Below are 19,756 nucleotides of genomic sequence, written 5' to 3'. Positions count from 1 at the left end.
AGGGAGTCGGTCGGGAGAGAGACGAGAGAGCAAAGAGGGGAAAGGGGGGTTTCGATAACCTCCCCCCCTTTTCCTCGTTGTCTTTAAAAGATAGCGAGGGAGGCGGTGCCCCCATTACGTCCGGGTCGGGTCCGGACCCGACCCGAATCTAAGGTAATTTTTTTCCCAGGCTATTACATCCTACCCTCCTTAAAATAATTTCGTTCGCGAAATTTCTATTGCATTCATTAGTCAAAATACAAGTCAGGGTATTTTTCTCTGATATCTGACTCAGACTCCCATGTACATTCATTTATTCCATGGTGTTGCCAACGTACTTTTACAAGAGAAATCATTTTCGATCTAAGCACTTGGTCTTGACGATCAACGATTGCCACAGGTCTTTCCTCGAATGTCAAGTCTTTTTGGATGTTCACATCATCATAATGAATGATGTGTGATGGGTCGTGAACGTATCTTGTCAACATAGATACGTGGAAGACATTGTGGATCTGAGCGTACTGAGGAGGCAACACAACAAGGTAAGCCGCCTCACCGATCCGATCCAGGATCTCAAATGGTCCGACGAACCGGGGACTCAACTTTCCCTTATTCCCTAACTGAAAAATGCTCTTTATAGGAGATACCTTAACAAAAACCATATCTCCCTTTGAGAACACGAGCTCTCGACACCGACGATCGACGTAACACTTCTGTCGACTTTGCGAGGAACGCAAACATTCCTTGATCATCTGCACTTGCTGAGTATAGTACTGCAACACTATTGGTGAATCTTGCATCCGTTCACCAACCGCGTCCCAGTAAACAGGTGATCGACAAGGCTTTGTACGGGGCCATTCTGATGCTCGGATGATAATTGTTATTGTACACAAATTCTGTCAACCCGGTATGAGTCCCATTCTCCCTTCCAGTCCATCATGCAAGCTCTCAACATGTCCTCCAAAGTCTGAATCGTACATTCAGATTGTTCGTTGGTCTGAGGGTGAAAGGCAGTGTTGAATTTCAGTTTCGTGCCCAAGGCCAACTGCAACTGCCTCCAAAACCTGGAGGTGAACCTCGGGTCACGATCGAAGATGACTGACACAAGAACACCGTGCAATCTCACAATCTCCTGGACATAGAGGTTCGCCAAGCTGCCCAGTGACTGACTGAGGGGGATAGGGAGGAAATGCGCCGATTTAGTAAGTCGATCCATGATCACCCAAATCGCATTGTTTCCTCTGCATCCTCGGCAAACCGACGATGAAGTCCATTGTGATATCCTCCCACTTCCATTGTAGAATCTCCATCTGCTGCATCACTCCTCCTCGTCGTTGATGCTCGATCTGTTAAAATGTATCATTCAACATTTGTAATATTATATATATTTTATATATATAAAGTATAATACATATTCATATATGGTATATATGCATATGTATTATCCTAATTATATATATAAAATATATATTTCTCTATTTATAGGCATAGGGGTAGTTTAGACATTTCCAGTTTTACGAATATTCTATTTGGAATATGTTTGTAATTTTATCTTTTATTTTATTTTTTATTTTTTCCTTTTTTCGTGGTTTGCGCAACCTAGGGTGGCTCCCCAAAGAGTCGTTGGGGGCTCCCAACGACTCCTTTGGGAGCCCCCTAAGTGGCTCCTTTCTTGTGTTATAAATAGGGGTCTCCCCCTTTGTATTTTCTACTTCTTGAGGGAGCTTATGCTCCATTGTAATGGGGTTTTTACCCCTTGTCCATTGTTTCTTCAATAATATGCAACTTATGACTTTATGTCATATTTTTCCCTTTTTATGGGTTTTATGGGTTAGCACATTATGTGCTTGTGTTGTTTCCCTTTAATGGGTATATTTGCACTTCACGTGCATATGTATGGGTTCATTATTGAACCCAATGTATTCCAACTCACTTTCTAACATGGTATCAGAGCAAGGTTGAGATCGAGTTGCTCTTTGGTGCATCGGGAAGCGTGGTATTCAAGAATTTGTTAAAGAAAAATGGTGAAGTATTCATTTCTCTCTATTGTCTTTCTTATAGTTATTCGGTATGCATTCTATTTCTTTGAGTATTGTATGAAGAATGGAATATGTTCTTTTCTTTGTGTGTGATTTTTGTCATTATGTCTTTTTTGAGTTTCTTGCTACTCCATTGAATCGTTTTCGTATGTTTTTCTTTGAAAAACTTTAAATGATAACTTGTTTGGCGAAAAATTAGATATATGATTGCTCAAAACTTGCTTTAATGGGTCGGTAAAAATTTATGACCGTTGGAACTTTGAATTTACATTTTAAACCTAACCTTGTTTATGAAAATACTTTTATATGAATGTTTAGTCTTTAAAGAAAGGTATGTTAAGATTAAAATGCTTGTGAAATATAGTTTTTTGAAAAATGTTTGGCATATATGAAAAATTCCATATTATGTGTCCGTTTTATATGAGCAACATTTAATTAAGAAAGTTTTTTTTTAATACCGGTTGAATTAAGTTTTAAAATGGTCTTATGGAATATGGTGATTTTCTTTCTATCTTTACACTCTTAAGGATGTTTTCAACATTTAGAGAGTTCTCTCTCTTTTCAATAAGAGACATTTATATTTTTATGTTGTGATTGTCTCTTGTGGGTTTTGGTGTTTGCCCTTTTGTTTGTTCATTAGTGAATGTTGTAAGTGCTTAATACACTCTTTTGCTTTTTCGCATATTTCATTACAAAAGTTATGGTCTTCACTAATGTTTATTGTGTACTTATTTCATTAGGAGTAGGTAATAATCTATTAAGTCATGTTTTTCGATAAAACTTAAGAGTGTTAAATTTTTCCTCAATAAATGTTTACTTTTTATTTAAGCCATAGTACAATCTTATTTATCATAAGGTTTTGTTAATGAATCTATTTTGTTGGGATTTCTTCCACTTTAATGGAGTTTTCTCCTTCTTTGGGAGTTGTATATGTTTGTTTGTTCAAACTCTCCTTAAGGAGCCTTTCGGTCCTTATAATCTTCTTGTGAGTATATACTCTTTTATGAAGATTTCATGATTGTTTATCATTTTTAAGTTGAAATAGTAGATTTCATAAGTTTTTCGAAATTCACCATCTTTATGAATGCCTATATTGGCCTAAGTTTGTTATTTTTGAACTTCACCAACTTCACCGTTTAATTGCACCTTATGTCTTTCATAGTTAAGGCTTGTTTGTTCCAAATCGGTTCATACACATGATGTTGCTTAATATTTCATGTTATGTTGCATAGTAAGCCTTTTTTTTTGGTGTACAAGACTTCTTTTGAAGATTAAGCATAATTCGTGGTTATGCAAAATTGTTTTGATGGATTATATTGGACCTTTGATTCAATTTGTTAATCGGTCCTCTTTGTAAAAAATTTTTATTTGGAAAATGATCCCTTATGTGTTTATTGCCCTTTTGTGGCATTTATGTTTGTCCATCACATGTTATTTAATGCATCATTGTTTTGGCCTTTTTATTGTTTTATTAGAGATGTTTGTTGAGGTGAGTTATGGACACCTCGTGTTATATCATTTTAGGTTGTCCAAATTACCATATTATAGATGGTGGTTGAGGTGAGTTATGGGCACCTTGGGACTCTAGAATGATTTGGTATATGATCTCTAATTATGAGTGTGACACTCGTTGTTATGTCTTTTTAGATTGTCCACTTACCATATTATAGATGGTGGTTGAGGTGAGTTATGGGCACCTTGGGACTCTAGAATGATTTGATATATGAGTGTGTCACTTGTTTGTTCTTGTGCCATTGATATTATGGATGCTTCTAAGTAAATGTGATGGACATATGGTATTTGAAACCTTAAATGTTTTAAGGTACATTTAAAATCAAGATGTTTTGGGATTATAGCCCAACCTTTTATTTGTTTATAAATCTTATGAGTGCATTTGCACATTTGTGATTCCGTATGTTGTGCTCTTTGTGCACAAGTGTTCTAAAGCATTCTTATTATGCATTCGTGGTGGGTTTATTATCAAGAATATTAAGGTCTTGATCGTAGTATCTTGTTGGAGATACTTTTACATGGCAATAAATTTATGTTTTTGTGTTCTTGTGTTTTTTCACAAGTATTCTAAAGTGTTCTTGGTGTGTGTATGTTCACACATTTGTTCTCAAGAATTTTATTTTATAGTATCTTGTTGAAGATATTTTTTACATGCATGAGAATTCATTTCAAAAGGAGTATTGTTTTATTCGAGGTTTATTTTCATTACAAGTTTGTTGCCTCAAAAGTTTTTTCCTTTTATGCCCATTATCTAAGTGTCATCATATGTAGACAAGAATCTTATTACACCTTCATGTGTTTTTAGCCCTTTGTTGACTTTTGCTCTCTTGGTCTAGTACCTAAACACACTTGTCTTGAGTATTTTTATATGTAGACAAGGCACGTTGATTCACACCATGGTGTGTGATTTTTAGCCTATGTTGGCGTTTGTGTCCTTGTTCTAGTCGCTTAGATGTATGCCCATGGTTGACTTATTTCACTCATTTCAAGTGCCATCATATGTAGACAAGAGATGTATTATGTGTTAGCCTATGGTTGGCTTATTACTCTTGTTCTAGTAGCTGAACATACTTGGTTTTAAGTGTATTTTTTACGTAGACAAGAGATACTTTTTAGTCCATGTTGGCATGTATTCTCTTGTTCTTGTCGTAGATGCACTTATTTCAAGTATTATTATATGTAGACAAGAGGTTCTTTTACACACCTTTGTGTGTGTCCTTGGCCTTTAATGACTTTATATTCTTGATCTAGAAGCTTATACACTTGATTTATGGGTTTTGGAGGACTAATGAAGAAGATGTTTGTAATGGATAAACTATTGTTGAAATTGGCAAAATTTCATTCATGACTTGTGTTTTTCAAGCAAATCATATTTTTGATATGCATATCAAGTTGATTTCTTAGCATTTAATCTATATATTAAGTGCTTATGGTTTTTGCCACCCTTATATGCAAAATGTGTATTAAGTATGTCTTTCATAAATGATTTTAAAACCTTGTGAACTCTTGGGTTTATTTTACCTAAAGTATGCTTGGAGACTTCGTTTCTCTTGTTTGGCACTTCATTACATGTTTGAAGCATGATCATTAATGAGTTCTTTGAGTATTAATTCATTTAATGATAAGTATATGCATATGCTCTTTATGGCCTTTTTTGGGCTCTCATTCCATAACGCATATGTATTTTATGCCTCTTCGTAGGCTTCTTATGGTATCCCTTCGTGGATCATTTTGTTATTCCTCATTATGGGGTTATATTTGTCCAATGTTGGACCTTATGAATGCATTATGCATTCTTGCAATTTATTTTTGCATAATGTGCTTCCGCTCATTTTTGTTTTAACATAATGTATGATTTAGAAACTTTGGTTTTCTAAATTTTTCGTTTCATGCTAAAGTAACTATCATATTATACATAAATTTTGCACCTTGTTAGGAATGCTCCTTTTTAAGTAAAGTGCAAAGATATTTTTTACTTGTTCTTTGTTGTTTTCTTTTCTCAGGATCTTGAAGATAAGAGAAAAGGAAGTCCCTTGGATAGAAGGTGCTCATCGATAAAGACATTGGAGGAAGATATTTACAATGACATTCGTTCTGAAGGCTCTTGAAGCTTTGAGATTCTTCTTCTTGCCGTCTTCAACCTTTTCGTTCCCCCACGCAAAGCTTGAGGGGGGGTGTTAAAATGTATCATTCAACATTTGTAATATTATATATATTTTATATATATAAAGTATAATACATATTCATATATGGTATATATGCATATGTATTATCCTAATTATATATATAAAATATATATTTCTCTATTTATAGGCATAGGGGTAGTTTAGACATTTCCAGTTTTACGCATATTCCATTTGGAATATGTTTGTAATTTTATCTTTTATTTTATTTTTTATTTTTTCCTTTTTTCGTGGTTTGCGCAACCTAGGGTGGCTCCCCAAAGAGTCGTTGGGGAGCCCCCAACGGTCACAAATGTGACCGTTGGGGGCTCCCAACGACTCCTTTGGGAGCCCCCTAAGTGGCTCCTTTCTTGTGTTATAAATAGGGGTCTCCCCCTTTGTATTTTCTACTTCTTGAGGGAGCTTATGCTCCATTGTAATGGGGTTTTTACCCCTTGTCCATTGTTTCTTCAATAATATGCAACTTATGACTTTATGTCATATTTTTCCCTTTTTATGGGTTTTATGGGTTAGCACATTATGTGCTTGTGTTGTTTCCCTTTAATGGGTATATTTGCACTTCACGTGCATATGTATGGGTTCATTATTGAACCCAATGTATTCCAACTCACTTTCTAACACGATCTTAACCTGTTGGCAAGTCAAGCATTTTGAAACGTACTCGGCTACGTCTCGCTTCATTCCGCTCCACCAATATCTGCGCTGCAAATCTTTGAACATCTTCATGCCGCCAGGATGAATCATGTACTTGGACTTGTGGGCTTCTGCGAGAACAAGTATTTTAGGCTCTTATGATCTGTAAAAGCCTCGAACTGCTCCCCATACAAATAGTGTCGCCATATCTTCAATGCGAAGACCACCGCCGCTAACTCCAAATCATGAGTCAGATAATTCTTCTCATGAATTTTAAGTTGGTGCAATGTATAGGCGATCACTCTATCATTCTGCATTAGGACGCAACCCAAGCATGTCCCGGAAGCGTCGGTATAAATCACGAAACCGCCTTGACCTGAAGGTAAGGCCAAAATAAGAGCAGTCGTAAGACGTTCCTTCAACATCTAAAAACTGCTCTCGCAATTGACGTCCCACATGAACTTAGCTTCTTTCTTTAGGAGCTTCGTCATGGGTAGAGAGATCTTAGAAAAGTACTGGATAAATCTTCGATAATACCCAGCTAATCCAAGAAAACTCCGGATGTCACGAATATTCCTCAGTTGCTGCCAACTGAGTACAACCTCAACCTTCGCTGGATCCACGAACACACCTTCCTTGGAGATGACATGCCCTAAAAACATGATCTCCTCGAGCCAAAACTCGCACTTGAAGTACTTAGCGAACAAACACTCCTTTCGCAAGGTTTTGAGAATAACTCTCAAGTTTAAGTTACAAATCGGTCCCATCAACTAATCCCCACAACCCCTTATGTTAAAATATATATATATATACATATACTTATATATATACATTCGTATATATACAAGTATATGTATATATATACATATTCTATTTTATTGAAATACCCGATAGGGGTATTATTGTAATTCTGTCAATGTACTTTTCTTTTTCTTTTTTATCTTTTTTCCCTTTTTCCTTTTTGCTTTTTACTTTTTATCTTTTTATTTTTTCCTTTTAGGATGACCACAAGGGGCCCCACTCTTGTAGTCGTTGGGGCCCCAACGGTCATATTTCTGACCGTTGGAGCTCCCAACGACTACAAGGGAGCCCCCTTGTAGTCTCTTCCTTAGAGCCTCCCTCCTCTATAAATAGAGGAGGTGTTCTCCTTCTTATGTATGGGTTTTATACCCCTCTCTCTTCTCTTCTTCAATATCCAACTTATGACTTTAAGTCAATTCCATATTTGAGAGTTTTTGTGTGTGCACATTTGGTGATTGTGTTCTTGGCTTTAGTGGTCACTCTTTAAGAGTGACATTTGCTCTATTGGTGCTTCCGCCTCTTTTCATTACATGGTATCAGAGCTCGGTTGGTGATTGGGCTTCTCTCTTGTCATCTTGGAACGCGTGCCTCTCAAAGTTTTTTTGAAGAAAAGAAGAATATTTGGTGCCGATGGAACGTGACTCTAAAGTGGAGCTCTCTTTTAAGCTAAATGGGTCCAACTACCTCATGTGGGCCTCCGCTATGGAAAATCACCTAAGAGGTAAGAAACTTTGGGGTTTTGTTATGGGAACTACTCCCGAACCCTCTCTTGTTCTCACCAAAATTGAAAATGAGATTGAGAAGGCTTTAGATGGCGATGAGCGCATCAAAGCCATTAATGATCATCAATCCAAAATTGAGGATTGGGAAAGTAACCATGCCAAAATTTTGGCATGGTTTATGAACAATGTAGATCTTAAAAATTGTGCTAATATTGCCAAATTTAGAAGGGCCAATGAGGCTTGGTTTTTCCTTAAGGGTATGTATACCCAAAAGGATCTTGCTCGACAATTTTTTTGTCAAGAGAAAATCCGTTCTACCAAACAAATGGACATGAGTGTCCGGGACTATTTTAGCTCTCTAACCCCCCTTTGGGATGAGCTTGCTCTTCTTGAGCCTAAGTGGGTTGCCCCACAAGATATTGAGCTAAGAAGAGAACAAATTGAAAAGGAGCACTTTTTTCAATTCCTTCATGGACTTCGCCCGGAATTTGAACAAGGGCATCTCTTCTCCATAGAAGTAAAGCCCTACCTATTGAAGATGCCCTTGCCGAGATATGTCAAGAAGAAACTCGGCTTGGTTTGAGCATTAAGAGTGATGATGTTTTGGCCGTTACTAGGCCCGGATCAAATGTTAAAGCATATAGACCTCCCCACTTTAACAAAAATAACTATGGACCTAGAAAGGGGATTATATGCCATTATTGTAATGAACCGGGGCACATAAGACCCGTTTGCCCAAAGCTTAAAGGAAAAGTTGCCGCGGTTGGAGAAGAAAGCACCAAAGAAGGAGATATCAAAGAAACTCTAAATCACATCTCTGAAGTTCTCCAACATCTACTCAAGGCTTCTCCTTCAACATCCGGGGCCGCCATTGCCTACTCTTCATCTCCTCCAGGTATGTGGATACTAGACTCCGGTGCTTCTTTTCATATGACATCTCATAAAAATTCTCTTTCAAATATTTTTTCCGAACCTATATCTTCTTGTGTTTCAACGGCCGATGGTACATCATTAAGAATTGAAAGTATTGGATCTCTTAATTTTAAGAATTTTTTTGTTCCTAAAGTAAGAATCGTTCCTAAAATAAATTTAAACCTTTTTTCCGTATCTCAAATTACCGATCATGGATGCCAAGTCTCTTTCTCACCCAAGGATTGCACCGTGCAGGATCTCCAGTCAGGGAAGCTGATTGGGCAAGGCCATAGAAGGGGTGACCTCTATTTCATGGATTTTTTGACTCTTTCATCTAAGCCATCGTGCAATCTTGTAAAAGACAAAAGTATTGGAATATGGCATGAGAGACTTGGCCATCCAAATTTTGTAAAAATGTCTCTTTTTCCGTTTTTGAACAATACTTGTAAAGACAATCACATGCCTTGTAAAGATTGCATTTTTGGGAAATCTAAAGCTATTCCATTTCCACAAAGAAGTTACTTTACCACTCGACCATTTGAACTTATCCATTCCGATGTGTGGGGACCTTCCCCTATTTTGTCTAAAGGTGGTTTTTCGTATTACGTTGTATTTATTGATGATTTTACTAGATTCACATGGATTTACTTCCTAAGTCGTAAATCCGAAGTTTTTTCCTTCTTTAAAGAATTTCATGCAATGGTCAAAAACCAATTTTTGGGAAATCTATCTATTCTTAGATCCGATTCGGGAGGCGAATATATGTTCAATGATTTTCAAACCTATTTGAAAGAAAATGGAATTTGTCACCAACGTTCTTGCCCCAACACTCCGCAACAAAATGGCCTTGCGGAAAGAAAGCATAGGCACATAATAGAGACTACAAGAACATTGTTAATCTAAAAAAACATTCCAAAATCTTTTTGGGCCGAAGCGGTTCTAACCTCTTCATATCTTATCAATAGATTCTCCATTTGAAAAACTTTACAATATGTCTCCCGATTATAAAAGACTAAGAATTTTTGGATGTAAATGTTTTGTTTTAACCCACAAGAATGATAAACTTTCCCCTAGGGCTATTAAATGCATTTTTTTGGGATATGGCGAAAAACAAAAAGGATATCGATGTTTTGACATACTTAAAAACAAGCTTTATATCTCTAAAGATGTCACATTTCTTGAAGAGGAAAGTGGTTTTTCGCACCAACCAAATGAAAATATTGATTATTCATTCTTATTTGACTTATTGCCTAAAGATGATCATATTGATTCTAATGAATCTCTTAGTGAAGATCTTGTTGAACATCCAAGCGATGATCAAAACCTAGAAGAAAATGTTTCAAGACCAATACAAGTCTACTCTAGAAGGAATGAAAGGAATCCTCCTTGTGCCCTTGAAAGATTTTCCCAAAATGAGTCCATCGAAGAGACTTCTCAAAGAAGGTCAAATCGGATTTCTAAAATACCAAATAGATTTGTTTCTTATGACTCTTTTTCGCCTAATTTTCGAGCATGTCTACTTGCCCTTCACTCTTTTCATGAACCATCTCATTACAATGATGCTAAGCAATATGCTCATTGGAATGATGCTATGCAACTTGAACTTAATGCTCTTAAAAAGGCACAAACTTGGGAAATCATTGATCCTCCCAATGGCAATAAACCCATTGGATGTAGATGGGTTTTTAAAGTGAAAACTAAGAGTGATGGTTCATTGGAAAGATATAAGGCTAGGTTGGTAGCCAAGGGATATGCCCAAGAGTATGGGGTAGATTATGATGAAACTTTTGCCCCCGTTGCTCGAATGACTAGTGTTCGAGCTCTTATTGCTATAGCCGCAGTTAGAAAATGGTCAATCTTTCAACTAGATGTCAAAAATGCCTTTTTGAATGATAATTTAAATGAAGAAGTGTATATGGAACCGCCTCCGGGTATGGATTTAAATGGAAAAATCTTGAAATTAAAAAAGGCCTTATATGGTCTTAAGCAAGCCCCTAAAGCTTGGTATGATAGGTTTAGTAATGTATTAATAAATTTAGGTTTTTCTTCTTGTTATACTGACACTGCTCTTTTTGTTAAAAGGACAGGTGACTCCATTATTATGCTTCTGTTGTATGTTGATGATATGATCATTACTGGGAATGACAAAAAGGGAGTAAATAATGTAAAGTCCATGTTAAAAGAAACTTTTGATATGTCTGACCTTGGTTATTTGAGATATTTTTTAGGGATTGAAGTGGCTTATTCCCCGCGAGGATACATCTTATCTCAGATGAAATTAGCTGCAGAAATTTGTGCCAAATCAGGAATATCTGATGAAAAGAAAGTTGAGACTCCTGAAGTCATTAATGCAAAACTGAGACTTGAAGATGGTGTTCTTCTTGAGGATGCAACCCCCTACCGTCAATTAATCGGATCTCTCACCTATCTATCCATCACACGTCCAGATATTGCTCATGCGGTTCATGCAGTAAGCCAGTTTCAGCATGCACCTACTTCGGTTCATATGGCAGCCGTATTGAGAATTGTCAGATATATCAAAAATACTATATCCAAATGACTCTTCTTATCCTCTTCCTCCTCTCTTGACTTAACTGCTTTTACTGATGTTGACTGGGGAGGAAATCCCAATGATCGTATCTCAATAACGGGTCTGTGTATTTTTTTAGGTGAATCCCTCATTTCGTGGAGATGCAAGAAGCAGCAGAAGGTTGCACTGTCATCCACTGAAGCTGAATATCGGGCCATGGCAATGACAACTATGGAAATCGTATGGCTCAGAAGTCTCCTTGCTGACATGGGCGTCCCCATTTCTACTCCCACCAAGCTCTGCTGTGACAACAAAAGTGCGATTTACATTGCTAGTAATCACACCTTTCATGAGCGGACCAAGCATATTGAAATGGACTGCCATTATGTTCGAGACGAATACCTCAGAGGGACTATCTCATTACCATATGTTACTTCAGAGCATCAACTAGCGGACTTCTTCACCAAGGCGCTCCCAACTCCACGATTCATGTTTCTCCTTAGCAAACTTTCGGTCTTCTCCCCGTAAAGTTTGAGGGGGCGTGTTAAAATATATATATATATATATATATATATATATATATATACATATACTTATATATATACATTCGTATATATACAAGTATATGTATACATATATGTATATATATACATATTCTATTTTATTGAAATACCCGATAGGGGTATTATTGTAATTCTGTCAATGTACTTTTCTTTTTCTTTTTTATCTTTTTTCCCTTTTTCCTTTTTGCTTTTTACTTTTTATCTTTTTATTTTTTCCTTTTAGGATGACCACAAGGGGCCCCACTCTTGTAGTCGTTGGGGCCCCAACGGTCATATTTCTGACCGTTGGAGCTCCCAACGACTACAAGGGAGCCCCCTTGTAGTCTCTTCCTTAGAGCCTCCCTCCTCTATAAATAGAGGAGGTGTTCTCCTTCTTATGTATGGGTTTTATACCCCTCTCTCTTCTCTTCTTCAATATCCAACTTATGACTTTAAGTCATTTCCATATTTGAGAGTTTTTGTGTGTGCACATTTGGTGATTGTGTTCTTGGCTTTAGTGGTCACTCTTTAAGAGTGACATTTGCTCTATTGGTGCTTCCGCCTCTTTTCATTACACCTTACCCCATATGAGGTGCTTTATTATTGAAGCCCATGTAACATAGTTGGAATCAAGAAGAAGCTTGATGGGTTTAATGGTGACATTATCATTGTCATCCATTTCACAAGGTTTTAGGAAAGAAAAAATGTAAAGAGAGAGTAAAGATAGAAAGAGGAGAAAAAAGAGGATAATAAGTACTCTACCAGACTACCACTGATAGTGAGTACAAGTGCTCCTCCAAGCTCTTTATACAATCACGATTTTGAAAGGAACTTCACCCCTTTTCCGAAAAATTTACAAAGGTCCAAAAATAAAAGTAAAGTCTACAAAGGTCCAAAAATAAAAGTAAAAAAAGGTAACCTAACTAATTTCTAACTAGCCTAACTAATAAACTAAAAAGGAATTACATTATGACTATAAAGATATTACATTTTTAACATGAATTGCCTCTTCCAAGTCAAAAAATTAGAATTGTTCAACTTTTCATACATGAGTTGACTAAGAAAACTTAAAGAAAGACCAGACTGGGAAGGGAACGAGTCCATATTTCAAAAGGAAGAAAAATACAAAAAGAAAATGCCGATCACAAAAGAAAAATGTAGAATGTCCAGCACACAACCCAGCGATAACTTGGGAAATCAACTTGTAGTCTTAAAGAAAATTCTACCACCCACGATTCTTTTTTTTTTTTGCGACAAAGACAAACTTTAATATTCTCCTTTTACAGACTACAAGCAGTCATACAGACAACTGAATGTAGTCAAAAATTCAGCTTCCTGTGAAAAAGAAAAAAAAACAGGAATCGACTATGTTAGGATGTGTGAAGGACAATGGGCAATCTGTAATTTTAGAGGACCATGAAAGAAACATGATAGGAAACAAAAGTAATGGATTGGGTGCATCGAAGAAAGGAAGAGTCTCAGATTCACGTGAATAACACAAAGGTTTCAGACACGTTAGAGGTAGAATAACAAATTTTCAGATTGACGTCAAGGGAAAAAATTTATTAGGAAAGACAATATCAACAATCAATAAGAGATAGGATGAATAAAGAAAAGCAGACACAGATAGATTAAAGAAGAGATGCAGACGCAGATTTAAAGAAAACCGAACAAAAAGAAAGATTAATTTTTGACTTGGGAGATTAGAAGATTTCTCTGGTCATACCTTTTGGAAGCGATCCCAGATCCAACTTTGGCGTGGCTCTAATACCATGTTAGAATTTGGAACATCCAGAGTTCTATCATACGAGAAGAATGGAGAGCACAAAGAGGAGTTGCGGCAGAAACCCACGATTCCTAATGCAGGAATCAATTAAATCTATTCTCATTATATGTATAACTAACACAAAGTTTAGGGTATTAAAATACCCTTTTACAACATAACGAAATTACAAGACATTAATGAAGTGTGTCAGCCTTGTACATAATAAGACACGGGTTAGATCCAAACCCAAGATTTGGACCCAAATACTAAATCCAGAGTCCAGACTTCTTTTCAAGCTTCAGGGAAAGGCTCAGTTTGTTTGCAGGCGTTATAACAAGAGTCATCTCATTGGCCATTGTCCGCTCTTCAAGGGGGTCTGCTACCAATGCTAGTAGCTAGGACAAGTGGCACAATACTGACCAAGCAAGCCGGTGGCTCAGGGCAATTAGCAACAACAGAGACTTCAACAGCAGGTGCAGAGGAAGACCAACAGAAGAGTTTACGCTGCCACAACTACCGAACAAAGCAATCAGGTTGACCTGATCAAAAGTATTTTCATAGTCATTGACCATCTTGCTTGTGTTATGTTTGATTGGGAGGCAACCCATTCATTTATATCTTCGTCTTTTGCTGGACTACTTGGCCTTGTTCTGTCTAGCCTAAAGAAGATTCTTGACGTGATGTCTCTGATGGGCGTGTCTACTCAATGTGAGAAGTACCTTCCTGCAGTTCGAGTAGTTATCGAGGGACATGAGTTGTCTGCTGACTTAGTTATACTAGATATGACTTTCTACGACGTCATTCTATGTGAGGATACTAAAATTCTGTGTGTGATTGTGCCCCTGAACCTGATATAGTAGTTCACCTCCCAACCACGGTTTTAGGGAGATTCAACCATTTTGTCTTGGGGTAGTATTGTTGACTCAGCTATAATTTTAGTATATCAAGAAAGTGGCGTCAATGGTTCAGAATTTCCATTGATGTCTCAGTATTAGGTAAGAATTCATAATGTTTCGATGGAATGTGAAGATTTTTCATACTGGTTGAAGAACAAATGTAGAACCCAGTAATAAAATACAAATTGTGTGTTAAGCTACAATTGAGAACCTAATTTGAACTTCAGGAATTTGTGCTTGTTTTGGGTATCCGCATGTTTAAGGAAAAGTGAAAATTAAATTTGTGTGCATTTAATAGGGATGTGCATGCGCAAGCAATTTTGATCAATAACTTAATAAATTATTCATGTATGTACATTGGATCATGTATATTTTATTGTTTAGGATTAGTTCATGCATTCATGCTTATTTAGTTTTGCATGATATTTGGTCGAATGCTTGAATAGTAGAATAATTGTGGTAAGATATCGGTTGTGATATTCCTCTGAAATGTATGCATGAATTTGTTTATGTTATTTCCTTACTATTTGGATTTTTAGAGGAATTCATAAAAGGACTTCAGTTCTTACCCATTTTATTAAAATTGTTTTATAGGCACGGATGCTCAGTAATGTCCTGATTAGCTGGCTGAAGATTGCAAGCCTTGTGACTAGTTTCTGGGTTCTTATAGGATGTCTTGCATGATATGGATATAGATGATTTTTTTTATGTGTCGCATATTTGACTTTTGATAAATAAATAAAGTTTGATTTATTTTCTTCATTTGATTCAATGCACGATATGGTTTGTGGTATGGTATATTAAATTTGTGATGCCCCGGATCCTTGGGTTAATTTCCGCAATTGTTTAAAAAAAAAACACTATTTTTACGAGGGTTAGTTGGGGTCGTTACAACATGGACTATTTGGAAAGACAAATTGGCCAAGAATTTTTTTCAAAAAATTTTTATAGCTCTCTAAATCAGCTTTAAGCTCTTTTTAGCTTGTTGGATTTGTCAAAAAGATCAAAGTGTTGCATGGAATTTTCAAATATCTCTGATTCAGAAGTATTACAAAAACTTATGGGGTGAATTTAGAATTTCCATATATCCTCATTTCCAGTGATTTCTAAATTTTTCAAGCACGCAAGTCCATAGTCAGCAGGATCATAAGTTGCAGGAAGTGTTCATAAGTCACCAAGACTGATAGATGCTGAGAGGGGAATAAATTGCCTCTCTTGCACTCCAAACTGAATAAAGAACCTGGTAAATGCACTTCGCCCAATCTAGAAGATGGTTTATGATGAGATTTCCCAACCCATGATAACACATGGGACTTACAAAGTCCAAGTAAAAAGCAGGAAAAAACTAGCCCCCAAAGGTACCAACCAAAAGGTCCCACCCTGTTGTAAATTTGTGTCTCCATCTCAATTAAGTTCTCAACTAAGAGAAGAGGGGGAATAATGAAACACTGCAAATGCCTACATGCAGTGTAAATTCTAAGACATTTTTCATGCTTTAGAATATTTCAGCTCTAGAATATATCACATATCACTGTTTTCTGCCCTTGTAATTTTAACGATTAAATTCTTTGCATGAAGCTTGGGAACTATTCATCTATTTGCATAAATATTTTATCTATCTGAAAAAGGTTGACGGGTGTATTTATCTCACTTTATCCCATTGAGTGTAAGCAGTTGCCCACTTTTTCATGAGAAAACAAGTCATCTGAATTCACAACACCCTCAGCTTCATTTCAGATAACAAGTATCACATCTTAACCAAACACAACTGTTTTTTAAATATTTCTTTGTTGATTAAGATATGCATAAGATTTACATAATCGTTATGATATTGAAATGGTAACTGTTTATCACCTGCAACTGCAATATCTTTAACTTCTAATTTCTTTATTTCTCTTTACCTTTACTGGTGGAAAAATAGAGTAACCTATCATCTAATCTTTAGCCAATACAATTCCAACTTTGAAGTGAAAAGCATCAGAACAAGTTCTTGATACTTGAGAGATCCCCACAAGCATATGATCCATTAAACAACATTATTGGAAACAAAAGCAGTAGACATAAAAATCCAGTAGGTAAGGATTACTTGGTGTCAGTATGGATCAGAATTTGGTTTAAGAACTTACACAGGAAGCCGTGGATCAGTGAGATATCTCTCACGCAAAATTTCTATAGAATGCAGCTGCAAGAAATACATGAAAAAGTTTTTCATACAACTGTGGACATAGTCCTTCAGGTCACAAGCAAATAAAATTACCTTTTCTGGTGCAGGCACAGAAGGCATGACAACAACTTGATGTTCAAACCCTAGCTCTGGCTTCTGCAACACAAGTAAGTCTTCATTATTTGTATGCTATATTGTGATAAAATAATAAGTGCACAAACACAATGCCAAGGGCAACAAATGTGCACATCCACAAATACAAAAGCCACTTATGGGCCAAATACAAAGAGCCACTAAGGGCTAACACATAAAGCTCACAAAAGGGAGACAGAACACAAATACAAAATAAAAACTATTATTCAAAATGCTTAGAACAAGCATTACATAAAGAAGGAGCCAACATCCCCTTTATATACAAGTGGGGGCATTGGGGAGCTCCCAGTATAGTCATTGGGAGCTCCCCAACAGTCATATTTATGACGGTTGGAGAGCCCCAACTCTGTGGTCATATTGACTATAGAGACCCTAAACAAAAAAGGAAAATACATAATATATATAACAAAAGGATAAAGATACAAAACTGTCTCTAATGGACACCACCTATTACATGTACAAAAAAGACCAAAATACCCCTGGTCATATACCCAAAGTACAGAACCCAACATATATATATATATATATATTGTAATATCTTGTAAATTTTCCCGACATTTTCAAGTTCAAATTTTTTTTCATATCGCCGACTCCAATTGTTTGGGATGAAGGCGTAGTTGTTGTTGTTGTATGTCAAAAAATTTGAAAATGATAAATATGGGATGATGTCAACATGGGCCCGGACATGGTTCAGGGCCCATTGAAGAGATCCATATATGATATATAACACCTGCGAATTTTATTCATTAACGTTTAAATTTGAGCGAAATTCAAGTTAAATTCAGGCAAAATTCAAGGGTTAAATGGAACTAGGACCCTAGTTAGATCCATTATGAAATGTACATCTCGTAGGAGATCTAATTTGGCAATTTTGGATATGGGTTTGTCAACTACAGAGAGAAAGAGGGAGGAAAAGAGGAGAGAGAAAGAGAGAGAGGGAGAGGAAAAAAAAAGAAAGAGACAAAAAAAAGGTCATCACCTTCTTTCTCTTCTTCTATTCTTTTCACATATTTTCAGCAAAACAAGGTACGGGTTCCTCTCTTTTTCCGATAGAAGAGAGTTTAGCATGTCTTAAATCATATGAGTTTAAGGGTTGATCATTTCTGCGTATATATACTACATATTTTTTATGTTCTTGATGCTTAAAATTGATTTTCTGCATTCCTGAATATGTCTGCAAATTTCTGCATGTATATAGTATGTATTTTTTATGTTCTTGATGCTTAAAATTGATTTTTTGCATCCCTAAACATGTTTGCAAATATCTGCATGTATATACTACATATTTTGTATGCTCTTGATGCTTAAAATTGATTTTCTACATCCCTGAACATGTCTGCAAAATTCTGCATGTATATACTATGTATTTTTTATGTTGTTGATGCTTACATTCAATTTTTTGCATCTTTGAACATGTCTGAAAATTTTCGCATGTATATACTATGTATTTTTTATGTTCTTCATGCTTAAAATTGATTATTTGCATCCCTAAACATGTTTACAAATTTCTGCATACATATACTATATATTTTTGGTGTTCTTGATGCTTAAATCGAAGTTTATGCATCTCTAATCATGTCTGAAAATTTCTGCATGCATACCATAAAGATTTTTATCATTCTTGATGTTTAAATCTAAGTTTATGCATCTCTAATTATGTCTAAAATTTTTGGCATGCATACCATGAAGATTTTTATGGTTCTTGATGCTTAAATCCAAGTTTATGCATCTCTAATCATGTTTGAAAATTTTTGCATGCATACCATGAAGATTTTTATCGTTCTTGATGCTTAAATTCAAGTTTATGCATCTCTAATCATGTCTGAAAAATTTTGCATGAATACCATGAAATTTTTTTATCGTTCTTGATGCTTAAATCCAAGTTTATGTATATCTAATCATGTCTGAAAATTTCTGTATGCATAGCATATATAGTTTTATTGTTCTTGATGCTTAAATTCAATTTTATGCAACATTGAATGTATCTGCAAATTCCTGCATGTATATTCTATGTATTTCTGTGTTCTTGATTTGATTTACAGCACATATAGTGTACACACATGTGCTGGTTGCGTTCTTGATGAGATTCGCAACAGCGTATTTGCGTACACATGTACTGGCTGCATTCTTGATGAGATACACAGCATATATATATATATATATATATATCTGTGTGTGTGTGTGTGTTGTTCGTGTTCTGGACAAGTTTGCAGCAGCATGTATATATATATATATACATATATATATGTGTCGTCCGCGTTCTGGATAGGTTCGCAGCAACATATATACACTTGTATATATGTTGTCCGCATTCTAGACACGTTCACAACAGCATATATATACATATATATGTGTTGTCTACATTATGGACAGATTCACAGCAGCATATACATATGTATATATGTTGTTATATGTCGTTTACACTTGCCTCCCATGCTTTAGTGTTTGTATATGCTGTCCGCATATGCCACATGCATATGCTGTCCATGCATATGATGTTTGCACATGTGTGCACATACTGTTTGCACATGCCTAATTGCACATGTTGAGGTATAGGCTGCCTACATTATGTTGTTTGCATTACGTTGTTTACGCTATGTTGTTTGCTTTTGTACAACGTCGCCACCTTATATATGTGATTTGTGTTCGAACATGAAATTTTGATTATGTGTTTCATGTTCATTGAAAAATCTTGCAATGCTAATTCATTGTAGTAATATCTGATTCACTGACGGGGCCGTTGAGGGTCCGTTGAGGGTCATGAGCATGTGTTGCTTATGAAATATTAAATTGTGATTTTTGCATTGCAAAATGATTTTATTGGAAATTGGTTTCACTAAATTAATTACACTGTTGAACTTGATGGGACAAGTGCCCGAATTTGTTATTGCATTTGGATTTACATTAATTGTTGTAGTGTAAAGA

The 19,756-nt window shown here is 36.0% G+C and overlaps 1 protein-coding gene across 4 annotated transcripts in view; it reads right to left on the bottom strand.

Annotated features, from left to right (window-relative positions):
* LOC149818967 (acyl-CoA thioesterase II) overlaps positions 1-19,756 on the bottom strand; it is a 173,817-nt gene that overhangs the window by 42,946 nt on the left and 111,115 nt on the right. For all 4 annotated transcript variants that reach the window (XR_016427221.1, XR_016427220.1, XM_089984881.1 and 1 more), the window contains exons 10-11: positions 16,772-16,834; positions 16,641-16,696 (exon numbers count right to left, since the gene is read on the bottom strand). Coding sequence is in view for 2 of the 4 variants with exons in the window: in XM_089984881.1 (XP_089841007.1) it covers positions 16,641-16,696; positions 16,772-16,834 (119 nt within the window). In the remaining 2 variants the exon portion in view is untranslated. The remainder of the gene's footprint in view (positions 1-16,640; positions 16,697-16,771; positions 16,835-19,756) is intronic.

Source organism: Nuphar pumila, chromosome 13, assembly GCF_984573655.1.
Source record: "Nuphar pumila chromosome 13, dmNupPumi1.hap1.1, whole genome shotgun sequence".
In the NCBI taxonomy this organism is placed as follows: Eukaryota; Viridiplantae; Streptophyta; class Magnoliopsida; order Nymphaeales; family Nymphaeaceae; genus Nuphar; species Nuphar pumila.
The sequence above is the reverse complement of the archived record's forward strand: the minus strand, read 5'-3'. Positions and strand labels throughout refer to the sequence as shown.